The following is an 18129-nucleotide window of genomic DNA, read 5'->3' as shown; positions in this document are numbered from 1 at the left end:
ACGCCCGCTGATTCTACCCGAGAGGGAAAAGTAAGTAACTTTAGATGTTATCACTACTTTATATGATATATTGAAAATCAAAATAGAAACTAATATTTTTTCTTAACCACTTGGGCAGGAACGGGACGATTGTGGCGAGTGGAGGTGCTCACACACGCCAAGTCAATGGCATCCTCGGTCTTCTGTGCAAGGAGCACTTCCCTAGCCTGGTTGAGTATGCCGGAGTGATGGGGCCGGCCTACTCGTTTGACCACTACGCTGCTGCCCCCGATGCTGTAGATCGGGCCCACAGGGTATTCAACAACAAGGCGGAGCGGGTGAAGCAAGAGCTGTGGGTAAGTCTTCCTCGCGCTACATTGCTCAATACATCGCATTCATTGGACATTCTTGAACTAATGAATGGATACATCATGTTTGTATGCAGGATTTCTTTAGATGCCAGGACGAACATGAGGCCAGGGCGGATGCGGTGGCTACCAAATGCTGCAAAAAACTCGTCATGGACATGCATTACGAGGCGTGCATCCAGGCCGTCGTAACTTACCACGGGACCATCCTTGGAACGAAGGTCACCAAAAGGGACGCAAGAACCATGACGCTGACCCGGGACCAGTACCTGCAGGTAAATATAGAACATTAATACTGATTCCTTTTGTGATTAAGTAGGCTTAATTTCATCTTCTGACATGTCATGTACTTGATGTCCTATAGATGATTCCTTATTGGTGCGCCGCTCATCCCCAGTGCTGGGTACAGATGGTGGACAAGTGGTGCTCACGCGAGTAGGAGGAGACGCACTACTTGTGCCGGGAGCAGCGTTTGATGATGCCAGGTGTAGCACACCATCAAGGCCACCGTAGCCTCAGCAGATACGCAGAAACATGTGTACGTGAATACATTTATTTATTCTAACGCTCAATTCTGCATGATTTCTAATCATTTTCCTGTTTTTCTCACAGTCGGCGTCACATGGTGGCCAGCCTTGCTCCATCTTCAAGGCATTTGCTATGGCCCACAAGGGCAAGGCGACGTCCGACGTCAACTACAACCCGGAGGACGGGCCCGAGGCGTACAACAATGCGACCGTCCACAACCGCCTTAGTGAGTACACATCGATGGCAAGGGAGGTCCATGGGCCAGAGTACGATCCGAGCACCGAGGGCCTTGATGGAGAAGTCATCATGAGGGTGGGAGGAGGCAAGAAGCATGGGCGGTACTGGATTAGCGATGATGCAATCGACTCGGCCGCTACTCCCAGTCTCTCCTAGATTCGAGCAAGCAGCACGAGCACGAGACCGGCCATATGACCTCGGCATGACACTTCACACCACTGGGTGGAGGCACTCGAGGTTATTCCTGGTTTATTCGTCGTTCATTGGTTTTTTCATACCTTTCCTTTGCATTATTGTAACATTGGGGTGAATATATTGTAGGCCTAGCTGGAACAAGAGAGGAGGATACGGGAGCAGATGCAAGCGAAGATGGAGAGGGTGGAGGCCGAGCGGGAGTCCGAGCAGTGGAGGATGGCGGAGATTCTTCAGTACATGCAAAGTCTTGGCGCCGCTACGGGTGTAGTTCCACCGCCTTCACTATTCACTCCACCTCCACCTCCACCTCCTCACTATTCTACTCCTGTGAGTATAAATGTTTTAGTTTGTATGTTCATGCTTATGGTCAAACCTAGTGGAGTATGAAAGTTTTATTCATGTATGGTATATATTTATCTTGTCTCACACATGCAATCTCTTCTCCTTTGTGCAGAATCAATCGGCGGCATCGAACGATCCTCATGCTTCAGCGAATCCTTCACCAAATTAGTCTCATTGACCATCTTGGTGATGATACTTGTGGTTGTTAATGGTACTTCTATTTGCAATTATGGTTGTAGATGATGGAGCACTTGGATTACTTGTGAACTTATTTGTGATATATTGTGAGACATGTGACGTTTGTGATATATACGTGACGTTTGTGATATATATGTGGTGTTGGTGATATATATGTGTTGTTGATGATATATATGTGATGTTGGTGATGTTTGTTATATATATATATATCTTCTATTTGTTTGGATGGGATGTAAAAAATAAATAAAAAAGGCTATTTTCAGTCACTTTGCCGAGTGTAATGGAGATGACACTCGGCAAAGTGACTACCTGGGAACAAGCTTTGCCGAGTGCAAAGGCCATTGCACTCAGCAAACATCAAAGATTTGCCGAGTGCCACAGACAGGACACTCGGCAAATAGGCTACCTTTGCCGAGTGTCTTGCTGGTGGCACTCGGCACAGTGGCCACCTTTGCCGAGTGTCTGAGTCAACGACGCTAGGCAAAGAGGCAACCTTTGCCGAGTGCTTGGCCTTGACACTCGGCAAAGCCGCCGTCACAATGGCGCTCGCCGTCACGGCGACTTTTCTTTGCCGAGTGTCAGATTAGCACTCGGCAAGGCCTTTGCCGAGTGCCCGATAAAGTGCACTCGGCAAAGAGGTCTTTGCCGATAAACTATTTACCGAGCGCCCTTTGCCGAGTGTAACACTCAGCAAAGCCTTTGCCGAGTGTATATCGGCCTTTGCCGAGTGCCTGAGACACTCGGCAAAGAAGTTGAATCCGGTAGTGTTTTGTAGTGATCTAGATACTTAGATTAATTGTCTCCATCTAAATATAAGATATTGTTGCAGTTGTCAAATGTGTTTAGAAGTTTAGATCATGATGCCCTCATTTTTCTCTGAATCTAGCTTTTTGTAGTCGTAAACACTACATTGGGGCTAGTTAATAACACCACTTTCCCCATTGGTAGTACAACTGGTATAATTGGTAATCATTTTGTTTGTCAAGCTGATGTCCCCCTATTTTACCATAGTTTACTACTTCCATTTCTATATGTCAGAGCATCTCCAAGAGTTCCCTAAATTTTCCTCCTAAAAACTCCATGTTTCCCAACTCCTAAAAATGTATTAGGAGAAAAAAAGAAGGCCATTTCCAATAGTACCTAATATTTCACTCCTAAAAATCAAAATTTTGTCCCACTTGGCTTTTTTCGGTCTTTTTTCCGCGCGACAGTCTTCGTCGTCGCACATACCCATGCCGCCACCGCTCCTTGTTTGTGTTGCCCTAGCCCTACACGTCCCAGCCTGTGGTGGCCTCCTCCCAGCCAGCCGTTGCCTCATCCCAGCCAGCCGTGGGCACCTCAGAGCAGGCCGGCAGCACCTCCAAGTCACAGGCTGCCGGCAGCACCTCCCAGTAGGGCGGCCATGGCTGCTGAGAAGACACTTCTTCAAAGGGAGTTGGAAGATTCATCATCAGACAACGAAGACTATTTCAACTTGTTAGCAGCTGCAATTGTTGAAACATATTCAAATAAAAAAGGAAGACATGGTGGTTCTGTCCTAGGCCATAAAGTTATTTATCGAGATAGAGAAGGCGGGCACTGAAGGATGTTTCAAGATTATTTGGCTGATGACCTGACATACGGCCCAAATTTATCCCGTCGGAGGTTCGTGGGCATTCACTTGTGATATGTACATAGTACGCTAGGTAATTGTTCTAAGATTTATTTTATTTTTAATTTTAGGTACAAGATGAGTCAGGATCTTTTCCTATGCATAATGAATGTTGTAGAATCACACGATGACTATTTTGTGCAAAAAAGGAGTGCAGCCAATGTTATTGGATTAAGCTGCTTCCAAAAAGTCACTGCAGCATTTCGTATGTTAACATATGGGGTTCCAGCTGATGCTACGGATGAGTATGTTCGCATTGGCGAAAGTACCGCAATTGAGAGCCTATGTAGGTTCGTTGCTGCAGTTGTTGATATATTTGAAGATGAATACCTGAGATATCCTAATGAGGCCGACACAACACACTTACTGGCACTCGGTGAGGAAAATGGTTTTCCTGGTATGTTAGGGTCCATCGATTGTATGCATTGGGCATCACTACTAAATTTTGACCCTATTGCACTGGTCAATTTTTGATGTTATAGGTCTAAAATAGATGCAATAGTTCGGTTTCGCATCAATTTCTCGTTTGATGCCAGCCGATGCAAGTGGTCTTGATGCAATAGCCTTTCGCATCGGTTACTTGTGGTTGATGTGAGAAGCAGCTATTGCATCGTCCATCCATTGTCTCTTGCATCAAAATTGAGAGATGCAATAGCTTATTGCATCCAAATCATGTTGATGCAATACATCTATTGCAACGGCTATCGTTCGATGCAATAGACTATATTGCATCCATATTAGGTTCGATGCTATATAATCTATTGCATCACCATTTTGATTCGATGCAAGAGGTTCTATTGCATCATCATTTTGGTTCGATGCAATAGGAACTATTGCATCGACGTTATGTTCGATGCAATTCGAACTATTGCATCGACATGAGGTTAGATGCAATACAAACTATCACATCGACATGAGCTTGGATGCAATACAAACTATTGCATCGACATGAGATTTGAAGGGCAACCAATTATTGCATCAAATTCATTGCACAGAAATTCATAAAATTACAAAATTCAATGGCACAAAAAGGCAATCATATTAATAACTTGGATCATAAGCATTCAATAGTTTGTACAATGTAAGGAAGTCAAATGCCTTCCTATTTCCAAATAGGTAATTGCAAAGTTGAACTGCATTACAAACCACTAACTTATGCTACAAATAGGCAATCATAAACAAAAATACATGTCTCTTAGCACAGATCAACATGGCATCTTTCTCGTTGCACAATATTTGATTCATTTCAGCTTACCAAGACTCCCTCAAGGTTGATCTTCCTGAAAAAGTCAAAATGACATGCATTAGTAATATATATAGTTGATCACACAGTTGGAATCAAACATAGACAACACATGATAGACAACAATATTTTTGGGTTTAACAAATAGAATGGATACTGAAGCCAAACTATAAACACATAAGGCATGAACTCCTGATTGCTCATGTTAAGTGAACAAACATACATGTATAAGTGAACAAAGTTCATGTTAATAATCTGGACAACAACTTAAAATGACACCTGATTGCTCATACCTTTCCTCCTTTCTTTCTGCATTGTAGCTTTTTTTTTGCTGCAGTATTCCTCAGTGTTTGTGATGTAATAAATGTCACTGTCTCATTACTATCTTTATCATTTGGGAAAAGTGATCTGTTGGCGCTGCGAGTGAGGCGACTAGGTTGGATACTCTTCTATTTGCTCAACAATACACTGTCTGGTACAGTCTGTAAAAACCAGAAGATTTGAAGGAGCAATCACCACTTAGCAATTCTAAGAATCTATTCAACTGCAGGTGATAATTTTGAAGTATATTACCTGTTGCACATGTTCTGATTCTTGGATGGGAGTCGGAACAACAGCAGGTTCATTATGTGTGGGCAGGGCAGATTCTGTACCAGCCTTCATATTTAAAAAAAAGATTCACACATTATGTCAGATTAAATGTAGGTATCCATTACATCGCAGTTTGCATTTATCAAAAAATAATACCTGTGCTAAATTTGCACCTTCATTTCCACTAACCATATTTTCTGCAGGCTGAGGGGCTGTTGTGGTTGGTGCAGCATTCTTGCATTGGAGTTATAAGGAGAAACATTAGCAATCAACCTTTACTAAAATCAATGATGTTGGTAACAATTAAGAAGTAGTATTATTACCAAAGGCGGTGCTTGATTGTGTTGTTTGATTAGTGAAAAAAAGCTCTTGCCTTAGTTCTTCTCTAATCTTGCTACTTGTACTCTCCAGTTGATGTTGCAGCTGCTGAATTTTTTCCTTGTCGCTCTCCCTCTCAGCGGCTTGAACGGTAAGCTTTTCTTTTAACTTCTCTACCTCAGCTTGCATCTCACTATTCTTCTGTTGGGCTGCTGCTGCTAATGCAGATGCACGAGCTTGCTCTTCAATTCGTTCATTCATAAGTTGGCTTCTGGTCGGATACTTTGCCAAGTATCCATGTCCAGGACCTTTCCTGCTCCTGCATCCAGTGGTTTCCTTGTAGGTTTCATGAAGAATGTGCCTTTCTTGTTCTTTTGAAATCACAGAAGCTTCCAACTCAATTCTCTCTCCAATTTTGGAGAAGGCGCTTTCCTAAATTTAAGAACACAATTAGTGTTTTCAACTTTAGCAAGTAGCAACATTAGTTCCAGTTCAAGTATAATAAGAATTAGGTAAAATGGATACTTTGGAAATCAAACTGTATCAGTTAGATTCATGTACTGATTACTTCCTCAAAAAATCCAAGTCCATGTTAATCTTCCAAATATGATTCCTAGCAAAGCATGTTGAGAGGTAAAAAGCAATGGACAGTTGAACTCTAGCATTTCAGAGATATGTATGACATTGGAGATAAATGAATAAAACATGTTATGAGAACATACATCACTGGACACTCGTTTACCGAGTAGCCCAGCTCTATTCAAATCACTTTAAAGAACATAATTAACTACATAAAGCATCTAACATAAGCAACTTGCTTTCCAGCAAGTTCCCAGAAATCTGGGCATGCAACAGCTGTACAGAAAATAAATCATATCTGGAGATATACAAGTCCAAATGACTTGCAAGAGGACATTCTAGAAAGCTTATAAAATTATCGAGATTTCATATTCATACATCAAAGCATGATTCAGAACTTAAGTACTTCGAAATAGCAGAATTACAGAAACTACTCTGCTGAAACAGAGAGCACCCAAAAACTGGGAGGTAACTTCAAACAGCTGTAACTTTCAAACCACTAGGCCAAATGACCTCAAATTGGAACAGCAGCTAGATATGACAATTATCTTCGACTTTGGTATTCACAAGTTTCCCAGGAAACCAACTTATCAAGGTGAACTTCTCTAAGTCCCCAGATCTGTCCAGATGGGACCAACATCTCACTTAAAGAATTAACGATGTTCCAAACTTACATTTGGACCATACCAACCATATCATGGCAACATACATAACTCATGGACACCAGAAAATATGATGGCCATCATAAAATAAAATTATTTGATGCTTTTCTAAATTTAAATAGATACAAGGATGCATAAAAGACCATATACAAGACTTGCATAGAAAATTCTACAAAAATTACAGCAGCTACCATATGCTATCAGGAGACCACAGAAAAAGTTTGGAAGCATTTGGCTCATCCAAACTTGCTATACCAAAAAGAACAGGTGGCACAGCTGAAAATAGCATAAATAAGAAACTAAAGATAGGATTGCCAAACCCAACACAAGGACAAGGAGATGATGACCTTTTATCACCCAATCAGGGCAAGTACAACCATCAATATAATAATTATGTTATATATAATGGCAATATCACTAAGTACTAATGAACAAAGTAGCACTTACATATATTTCCTTAGCAGCATCAGAAGACCATCGGCCCTCCTTGGTGCGTGTACTCCTCCAAAATGTCAAACCATCTGGCTCTTCACCAGTCTCCAGGTTTCTCTAAGATGTGAAAATTGAACATTGTTACTGTTTAGGTAAAAAATAAAAGAAGAAGATTAGGTTCCATATCATTACCTGCTCATAACTAACTTGTGAAAAAGGTTTTGATCCTGTAAGATGTATTGTCTGTCGATGCTGCGAATTGCTAGAGTTTGTGGTGCTTATTCGCTAATATAAACACAGATATGTTAGTTGCACTATAAAAATACAGACAATAAACACATATATGTCAGAGGCTTGGAACCTGGAATTTGTCACTTCCAAAATACAACACCAAGTAGTGCCACTCCACAATGTCCAAATCATCTGGCTTATGTCTCATTCTTTCATGATAACTGTTGTATGCCTTGTATGTGGCACTCAATTGAGCTCGCCATCCTTTGTAACGATACTTTGCAATCTTCCATATCCTAGCCTTCTCATCATCATTGTTCTCAATGTTCCACCTAACATGTAGAAAAGGGATACCAACAAATTGTGAACAAATAAGATATTACAAAGAATTAATTTATCATATGCGGGAGCAAGACTATAACATACCATTATATCTCATGCTATTTTATCTTTAACAATCTGCTTGACATCTCCCCACTTTTTAACTCCAATAAGTGGAGTCCTTTTTCTTGTAAACCGAACTATTTCATCAACAAACCCGCGATAGTTATCTCCTATAGGACCGCCTTTCGTGGATGAGAAATCTATACTAAGTTTCTCAGTGCCAAGTTTAAATCTCTTAGCTTCGACCGATAAACCTTTCAATGTTCCACGCCCAATCTTTCTCTTGTCGCCAACCCCTACTGTAAAATTGATGTTATAAAATGGAACGTATGTTAACATTATAAATCAGCATTTTTATGTTATAGTAATGTATGAACACTCTGAACCATTGCATACCTTTCTGAGAGGCCTTTGGCCTACGAGCATGAGCTGGAAACTGCATTGGTGTTGCGCTATTGTCACCACTTCCGTCTTCTTCAATGGTTTCATCATCTAAATATGTGTGCACATACAAAAAAGTGAAAGCACATAGTTACAATGGAGTTGGAAATATATATATATATATATATATATATATATATGTCACCACTTCCGTCTTCTTCAATGGTTTCATCATCTAAATATGTGTCTGCACATACAAAAAAGTGAAAGCACATAGTTACAATGGAGTTGGAAATATATATATATATATATATATATATATATATATATATATATATATATATATATATATATATATATATATATATTAATGCTTCCACTAATGCCAAGATAAAACAAAATCAGATTACATATATCTTGAAGAAGTCCTTCCCTCCTCAATCATTCTTTATATGTTGCAACAGTATTCAGCCGGGTGTCATCCTTAAATTCTGCGAGATGCATATATAGATGTTATATATATAGTGTCAGTTTTAGATCAGTAACTAAAAATCATTGAGATGTATTTTTCTAGTACATTAGTACCTGGGTTGTTTTCATCCTGTGGTAGCTTATTGAGCCACACCTTGTACGCATCAATGTCTTCATCCTGAATTCCTTTTCCACTAACTTCCTCATGTGTACTACGTTGCTTAATCGGTGTGATTGAATATTCTCCTTCCTGATCTACCTGAGTTGTTGAAACTGCTATCCTAATTGTCTTCTCTTCTGTACAAACTTCTATCATTGTCAATGCATCTTCTTCGTAATCTATACGCTGCAGCAAAGCTCTATCATTGCCACATCTCTTCATATAGTACATGAAGTCCCTCGCAGAATAACCCAACTTAACTTTGTACTTTAATAAGTTGGCAAAGGTAATTCTAGCACGGTCAATGTCCAATATGGCACGTTGCTGGTCCTTGGGTCCCCCGAGAAATCAATAAATACTTTCCATCTATCTCCCGTTTTCTCGTGTGTTTTCCTACAAAATATTTTAACTTCATTCAACAAATTTATCTTATGATTGTAAAATCAATTAATGACTGCAATATGGCAAATTCCTAACAATTTTGGGAACAAACATATAAAATTATTCACTACAATATGGTCAATTTATGTATGGTCAGTACCTCAATTTTCAAATTTACCCAATATCTAAATTGTTCTTTCAATAGAAACAGTAGTGTTATAACATCATGTGTGCACTTATCCTATCTCTTCCCAGGAAACACAAGCATACCCCAGTTGTATCACATCCAACCAATTATAATTGAAAGCTTAAAACTACAAAGATTTTTAAATCATCAACTCAGCCACCACAATTTCTTGAAAATAATGACGGATAGTAGCTGGGAATCCAGAAAATAATCCTTCACAAAAATTCAAACCTGCTAGTTGCTGCTCACACACACACACACACACACACACACACACACACAAACACACGTTTTAACATAAGCATGCTGTTGATCAGCTAAGAACATCCAAACGTCATTCAAGAAAAATTGTGAATACTTAAACGAAAAATCATCATCAGCTTCGTCATCTGTCGCAACGGCAGGTGCGACAACTCCATCGTCAATATATGCGTCTACATCATCTTCACCCTCATCACTAAAATCTTCATCATTTGGTTCTAGTACAGACTGAGCAATTGCTTTCTGAATAATAGAAGTATCAATTGCTTCCCCTTCCATGTCCGTTCGTCGCCAATTCATCAAGTCCCCCTAATCGCTTCTAACAGTCATGTCCTCCACCCCAACAAGCAATGAGTCAACATCAATTTCTGCTTCCTCTTCAACACTAGCTGATTCCGGCATGGAGAAAAGGTTTCTTGGTTTGATTCGAACAACGCTACACCAATTTGATTTCTTTGTGTGTTTGACATAAAACACCTGCTCTGCTTGTGTCGCCAGAATATAGGGATCATCTGAATATCTGAGACGGGTAGTATCAATATCTATAATTCCATATTGATCTTTGTTGTACCCTTTACCTTTGTTCTTTGTTGGAGCGGGGACATTGAACCAATCACACTGAAACATCATCACTTCCTTTCCACCAGTGAATTGTAGAGAGATAATTTTCTTAATAACTCCATACCAGTCCATATTACCCGTACTTTCATCACCCTTGACAAGGACACCACTGTTTTGTGTGATCAAGCTCGTCTCTGCCGACACCATCCGAAATAGGAAGCCATTGATGAAACATCTATTGAATACACGAGCACGATCATCTGGTCCTTGAGAAAGGTTGTACATCTCCTCACTAGCTTTTCCTTGGTCATATTCTTGTTTGGTCTGTACTTCCATTTAACAAAAATTAATAAGGTGCTTTCATTACGTGCATCATAATATGAACAAAAAAAAAATTCTGGTGACTCACTTTGTCCTCAAACCAACCAACAAATTGCTGCTTGTGTCTTCTCTCAACATTATGTGGATTATATTCCTTTAGTGAAGCCTTATGTGCACTGCAGTGGGCAGACCAAACAAAATGCAAAGAATTAGTAATATATCATGTGAACAAAAAAATAGCATGCTGAAATGTTAAATTTAACTCACTCAGGCAAAGTAGCACACTCCTCGGTATTTGTGAGTATGTAGTGCCTTATTCTCAGCATCTCGGATTCGTCCAAGACCTCGAACCTATAGCCTTTCCTAATGTAGTCAAGGTCACCAAAAACGCTCAAACCAGATGGTGGTTCAGGTGCTGTGGCGCTTTCATGACGCTCTGGGCGAGTTGGCATGTCTTTGAAGAACAAAGAACAAAATGTCATGCACTCTTCTGTGATATATCCCTCCGCTATTGAGCCTTCAAGATGTGCTTTGTTCCTCACATAACCTTTTACCGTACGTAGATATCTCTCCACGGGATACATCCATCTATAGCATATAGGTCCACCAAGTGAAGCCTCTTCAGCTAGATGAACTGGCAAATGTACCATGATGTCAAAAAAAGTAGGTGGGAATATCATCTCAAGCCGACATAGAGTCTCCCTAATCGAAGCACTCATGTTAGCAAGCTCCTTTTCATCCAGCTCCTTTGAACAAAGCGAACTGAAGAACCTACTCAAGTCAATCAATGGGACAACAACTTCTTGAGGCAGAATGTTGCGTAGTACTAATGGTAAAAGTTTTTGGAATATAATATGATAATCGTGAGTTTTCAGACCAGACAGCTGACACCGATTTTCATCCACACATCTTCGGATATTGGACGCGTACCCATCAGGCAACTTAACTTCATGTAGAAATTTGCATAAAAGTTTCTTGTCATCTTTCTCTAATTTGTACAAAGCAGGTGGTAAGGTGAACTTACCATTCTCATGCTCTGGATGCTGATCCATCCTTATCCCGAGATGCTGCATGTCCAGCCGAGCTTCCTCATTATCCTTACTTTTACCTTCTATGTCTAGCAAAGTGCCCAATATGCTCTCACATATATTTTTCTCGATATGCATCACATCCAAGTTGTGCCTAATAAACAATTTTTTCCAGTACGGAAGATGGAAGAAAATACTCTTCTTCCTCCAGTTGTGCCATCTCTTTTCTTCGTCACGCTGCTTCCTTTTTCTTGATTCAGGGCCGAATGTGACTTGGTCAAAACTATCATAGTGTTGCAACACCTGTTCTCCAGTCAGTGGTTGTGGAGCCTCCCTATATTCTGTCTTGTTGAAACTGACCTTGTTTTTGCGCCACTTGTGGTCCATAGGCAAAAAGCGACGATGCCCCATGTAGCAATGCTTCTTCCCATGCTTCAACCATAAGTAGTCTGTTTCCGTATGGCAGTATGGACATGCAAACTTGCCTTTCGTACTCCATCCAGAAAGCATCGCATATGCTGGAAAGTCATTGATTGTCCATAGTAGAATTGCATGCAAATCAAAATCCTTCCTCTCCTTGGCATCCCAGGCTTTGACACCCTCTTCCCAGAGAACTTTGAGCTCATCAATTAGAGGCTGCAAGTACACATCAATGCTAACACCAGGCGATCTCGCTCCTGGGATCATCATCGATAACATCCAATACGACTGTTTCAAACACAACCATGGCGGAAGATTGTAAGGAATTAAAATCACAGGCCAACAACTATATGACACATTCAACATACCAAACGGATTGAATCCATCAGATGCCAGACCAAGCCTGACATTACGAGGATCCTCTGCAAACCATTCATAGGTTGCATCCACATGTTTCCATGCTTTGGAGTCCGCAGGATGTCGCATTTTTCCATCAACCACCAATTCTTCCTTGTGCCAACGCATATATGATGCTCTAGTCTCTGACATATATATCCTTTGGAGCCGTGGAATCAGTGGGAAGTACCGTAGGATTTTACGTGGAACACGCTTTTTTGAGCCACAACTACTGCCAACATCATGTACCTCTTTAGACTGCTTCCACCTTGTCTCACCACATTTTGGGCAATTATCCAGGCCCTCATATTCTTTCCCTCTAAATAACACACAATCATTATAGCATGCATCTATCTTTTCATAATTTAGACCAAGATCTCTAACAACCTTTTTGATCTTCTCCACACTATCTGGGAGGCAGTGTCCTTTAGGAAGAATAAGTAAGAACAGCCCAAGTACGTACTCCATGCAAGCATTACTACAACCAAACATGCACTTCATCTGAAACCTTTTGACAATGAAAGACACATGGGTAGCTTCTGTGCAGCCTGGAAACAACTCCTTCTTGGCCTCTTGTAGCAATTTCAAGAACTTCTTTGCCATCTCATTTGGCTGTTCCTCATCGATTTCTCCACGTATAGTACCCCTGATCAAAGAATGTAACAAATCTGTGGTACCAGCCCTATCATCAACATCATCATCATCATCATCAATAGCTGAACCTTCACATATACTTTCCTGCTCTCGGATGAAGCTTTCATCAAAACCTTTCCGAAGCAAATGATTCTGAACATCCGACCGTTTTCTAAATGACATGGAACGACATGCTGAACATGGACATGGTGCCGTTCCTCCTTTAGAGCTTCCTCCAAAGGTGCTATCAAGATAATTTGTTAATCCTTGTTGCCACTCTGCAGATGCCTTATCCAGCCGCATCCAACTTCTACCTTGGTGTGACATTGATTTGAACACCTGACAAACACACACAAAGATAAATAAGAACATGCTACATATTGGAAACAAAGCAGTGGCGAATCTAGGATTTTAGGTCAGGGTATGCACCACAAAAAAATTCATACACAATTCGGTAAATCCATTGACCAATTTGGTAATAAGGTTTAAATTCATGAATTAAGTGGAAGCCATATCTACTAAATACAATTTAAATAATTTCAAAACTGAAATTATACTACCTGCAGCCTCTCAGTTGTTTTGTCCCTATATGGCTTGATGAATTCAATTAAATTAATGGATCAACTATTAGCTTCAGTCGCTTGATGCTAGTATGGATTGAATTGCAAGGTAAAAAAATTACAAATACTGCAACAGAAGCCAATGAGACTGTACTACTGATTAGTGATTAATGAAACCACTTACCGCAGCCACAGGAGTCACGAGTCAGGGACGGAGGGATTGTAGATCGATCTACAGTGACCATGTTAGCGCCTAGCGTCCGCACTTTGGGATCACGAGATTAGCTTACGGGAATTGGGAACTCCGATCCGAGACCACGCGCGGAACGGCCGCGCAGCGGCGCAGCAGCACGACGTCATACGATGCCGTGGAGTCGCGATTCGCGAATAGGAAGGGTTGCCGCACAGACTGAACTAGAACCAGGGGCGGATTTGGACCTAGGGCCACTAGGGCCACGGCCCTAGGCGTGGCCCAAAGAACCCTTTATAGTATATGTTGTTCTCTGGGCTGGCCCTAGGAGGTTGGGCCAAATATTGTAGCCTCACAGCCCAGCCCAGAGAGGAAAGCTGAGAGGCACGCGATTTGCGAGCTGAGAGGCACGAGCGTGGCGCCTGTCTGTCTCACTTATTAGGTAGCTACAAGGTGTTTTCACGTTAGTCAATTTTCTTTCAAAAAATACCGGTTGCATCAAACACAAATCCATTGCAACAGTACTTCCTAATTGCATCCATATTCTAATCCGGTGCAATACCATCTACATATTGCATCAAAAATTCAATACTAACGCAACCAAATGTGTCTGATGCAATAATTTCTACCTATTGCATCCCTTGTTCCAAATGATGCGATAGATCATACCTATTGCATCGACATGAATTACTATAGCATCCAACTCTTTTTCGATGTAATAACGACCACATATTGCATCAGATTCCAAAAATTGATGCAATAGCAGCCACCTATTGCATCAGATTTTTGTTTGATGCAAGGGGACGCGATGCAATAGGGTCAAAATTTAGTAGTGCATGGAAGAAATGTCCTCTAGAATGGCAGGGTTAGTACAAGGGGCATACGGAGGAGCCCACTATTATTTTGGAGGCTCTTGCTTCTCACGATCTGTGGATATGGCATGCCATTTTTGGAATGCCTGGGTCTCATAATGATATCAATGTGCTTCACCGGTCTCCTTTATTTGCTCATAGTACTCATGAATTCTACGCCAAAAGGAGGCTCCCGACTGATTAGCACCTTGCACGGGATCTCTGCTGACGTTCAACCAAGCCGAGACAACAATTTCATCCTCCTTCGAAATGAATTTTTTCTGCCTTTTGGCATTTGGCCTTGGAACGCGTGGGCGTCGAACACCTACACTTGCCTGCACTTCAACTGCTTGAACACCTGCTCCTGCCGGCACATCCTCATTTGCCAGCACTTCAACTGATTCAACACCTGCTCCAGCCTGCACGTCCTCATAGTCTTGTGTTTCCTGTGTCATGGGAAAGATGAAGTCATCCAAAGGAGCGTCATCCACTCCCATGAGCATGTCTGTCCAAGATCGATCACCGGACATTGCGACGAGCCTACAAATATGGACAAAGAAATCAATACCAATTGCCATGAATAAGAAAATCTTGTTTACAACATCAAAACCCTAGCGGCACCCGGTAGGCAGCCATAGCTGGCCGCAGCCAGCCCAGCAGGCAGTCATGGCCGGCCACAGCCAACCACGGCAGCCCACTGCCAGCCACGGCCGGCCAGCCCAGCAAGCCTCCCGCCATGGCCTGGCACAGAGGCAGCAGCAGATCCAAAACATGGTGACGTAGCAGCAAGGAACCTAGCACGATAAACATAGGGACGGCTGCTGATCCCGTGACACAAGAACGTAGCAGCACATCCAAAAGACCACGGCCACGGCAAAACCTAGCCGCGGCGGCGGCCAGCACGAAGCCATGGTGGCGGCGGCGACGCAGCAAGCCCACGACAAAACGGTAGATCAGAGTATGTACCTCATCGCTACGTCCGCGGCGTTGTCGATCGTCTTCCTGGTGGCGAGAGATGGAGGAGTGAGTTCCTGGTGGCGAGCGATGGAGGAGCGAGTTGTTTCTACCACGACGAAGAACCACCGATGGAGAGCGCACGAAGGATGGCTTCGCGGCAAAATATGGCGCGGGAAGAAGGACACCGCGTGGGAACGCCGTATCCGCGCGACGGGGGAGCCGCGCAAAGTTACACAGAACGTGGGGGGGGGGGGGATTTCACAAGTGCGTAAATTTTAGGAGGAAGGATTATGAGTTGTTGGAGAGGGGTTTTCTCTCATCTTTCTAAAAACTAAGGATTAGGAGGAGATTTAGGGAACTCTTGGAGATGCTCTTAGGGAAACATTTTTTTCTCCCCATTTTGTTGGGGGTTAAAAGTTTAGTAGTCTGATTCACCACTTTCTTCCTATTTTCCCCTGATTGTTTACCGTTGGGAATAGTGCCTGCAAATAAATTACTTGGCTCCCCCGTCAACAGCTTCTTTCCTCTACTTCATATCGCCATCATGAGAGGATTGGGAGTTTCAAAGGCTGCAAGCTATAAATGGAGACCATGCAGCTGGTGTATTTTTTCCTTGCATGCACAAACAGCATGACTAATATAGTATTTTTTCTTGTTATATTGATTTTGATGTTCTTTAATCTGCGTGCTTAGAGCTAAAATGCCTAACGAACATAAATAGAGGGAGTAGTATTTTTAAAGTTAAAACATAAAGCAAAGATTTTCGAGAAGTTTAGCCTAATGAAAAGCTAGTTTCCTCAACGAAAAAACAAACAAATGAAAAGCTGAATTCCTCAACTACCGGCCCCTTTTATCCTTCATCACATAACAACTTGAATTGAATGTGGAACTTCCACTGATTGTTGGCATTTCACAAAATCATTCAGTACTACACAAATGATTTAAATTAATTCCTGATTTTACATCATGGTTGACAGTTGAGGTATCTTTATGTAAAGATACATTAGTTTTGCGGATATTTCTAACTGCATTCTAGAAATAGAATCCATGCAGTTCACCCTTAATTTTTGTTCAGGACTGTTCACATGGCTGCTTAAACATGCCTGGAACTGGAAAAGAATGCAAGTGCTCATTACTAACTCTTTTTTTCATATGTTTTTTTTCTATATTTCTTTTTTGTGGAAAATAGGGAAAATGACTCAAGGTCAAGCCCTTTGACATTTCTCTACACTTGGTTTTTTTTATGTAGACAAACCTTACTAGCTTGCTATTATCAATTTGTCAAGTACGGCATGTAGCAGTGTTGTCTAATCTGTTCCTATTTATGTTTGTACTTAACCTTATCAGAGCAAGGTGCCAGATTGAGCCAAGAACAAGTCATGAAGGCACAGGCTCATTCTGCATCACTGGTACTGAGGGATTCTGGATTGGTGGTAGATCAGTAGATGGGTGGTTTGTACTAGTAGAATGAAGTGGTTTCTGAAGTATCTGGCGGTTGCAGCTGTGTTAGGTGTTAAGTTCTTTCGGTGCATTAGTTAATTCTATTTGGCAGGCCTCTAAGCCACTTTGCTGTTAAATACTTAAATCTTTTCCCAGCATGTGACATGCTTGGAAGGGATACTACTGACCCTTTAAACCTCCTGTGGACCCTAGCTTTTAACCACGGACTGTGGTCACCCATGGTTGGGAAAAAAAATCTTGTTGGAGAATATCAGTGGGAATGTGGGATGAGATCTTAAAGTGTTTTACATGAATGTTTTTCATCTAGGAAAAAAAGGACTAGATGTTATATTACCAAAGTACTATGAATACTGATGAGTATTTCTCATGTCAGGTTAGAATCATCCCAGTCATGTATAGAACTCTAGGTTAAGTCTAAACTGGTGGAAGTGTCAAGTCGATACCGCCATACCGGTTTAGATTTGAAGGTTTAGAACTCTAGATGTTGCTTAATGCATTTAAAGGTTTAGCATGTTTAATTAACCAGCGGTTGGAGCCATCCTGCACGGCTGCACCGTTCATTATTGTGTCGCCAGCTGAATTCTGCAATGTACTTCATTTTAGCCAAAACTTGCACTACGTCAGAATTGCATTTTACTGCCGGTTCAAAACACCCCATCACTGCTGGCTTTTGAACCGGCACAACCATACCGGCAGTGATGAGGGTAAGCTATCACTGTCGGTTTCTACAAACTGGCAGTGATCTTCAACTTCATTGCCGGTTCTTTACACAACCGGTAAAGTTCAGTTCCACCAACACTGCCGGTTCATAAGACCACCCGGCAGAGTTCAGTTCCACCAACATTGTCGGTTTGTGTTTCAACCGGTAGTGTTCTCGTAAGAATCACTGCCGGTTTGTGACAAGAACCGGCAGTGCAACACTATCGGTTTGTGTTTCAACCGGCAGTGTTCTCGTAAGAATCACTGCCGGTT

General features: G+C 41.6%; 1 protein-coding gene and 1 pseudogene across 1 annotated transcript; both read right to left on the bottom strand.

Annotated features, from left to right (window-relative positions):
• Positions 1–5039: 5039 nt before the first annotated feature.
• On the bottom strand, positions 5040–10058 carry LOC136479780 (uncharacterized; annotated as a pseudogene).
• Positions 10059–10088: 30 nt separating this feature from the next.
• Positions 10089–15477, bottom strand: LOC136479779 (uncharacterized). Its single transcript, XM_066477534.1, has 7 exons — positions 15350–15477; positions 15075–15279; positions 12478–13477; positions 11686–12366; positions 10929–11115; positions 10750–10837; positions 10089–10664 (listed from the first exon to the last, which is right to left on the bottom strand). Exons 1-7 carry the CDS (start codon positions 15475–15477, stop codon positions 10089–10091), a joined length of 2865 nt encoding a protein of 954 aa, XP_066333631.1.
• Positions 15478–18129: the final 2652 nt, after the last annotated feature.

The sequence above is a fragment of the Miscanthus floridulus genome, chromosome 9 (assembly GCF_019320115.1).
Source record: "Miscanthus floridulus cultivar M001 chromosome 9, ASM1932011v1, whole genome shotgun sequence".
Classification (NCBI taxonomy): Eukaryota; Viridiplantae; Streptophyta; class Magnoliopsida; order Poales; family Poaceae; genus Miscanthus; species Miscanthus floridulus.
This window is presented reverse-complemented; position numbering and strand designations above follow the sequence as displayed.

Excerpts from the sequence above, each read along its gene's own strand:
- LOC136479779 (XM_066477534.1), bottom strand. The coding sequence starts at position 15,477 with ATGGCGGGAGGCTTGCTGGGCTGGCCGGCCGTGGCTGGCAGTGGGCTG. Across the intron at positions 13,478-15,074 it reads TTCAAGCAGTTGAAGTGCAG|GTGTTCAAATCAATGTCACA; the intron begins GCAAGTGTAGGT and ends TGTGTTTGTCAG. Across the intron at positions 12,367-12,477 it reads TGATGGATTCAATCCGTTTG|GAGCGAGATCGCCTGGTGTT; the intron begins GTATGTTGAATG and ends TGATGATCCCAG.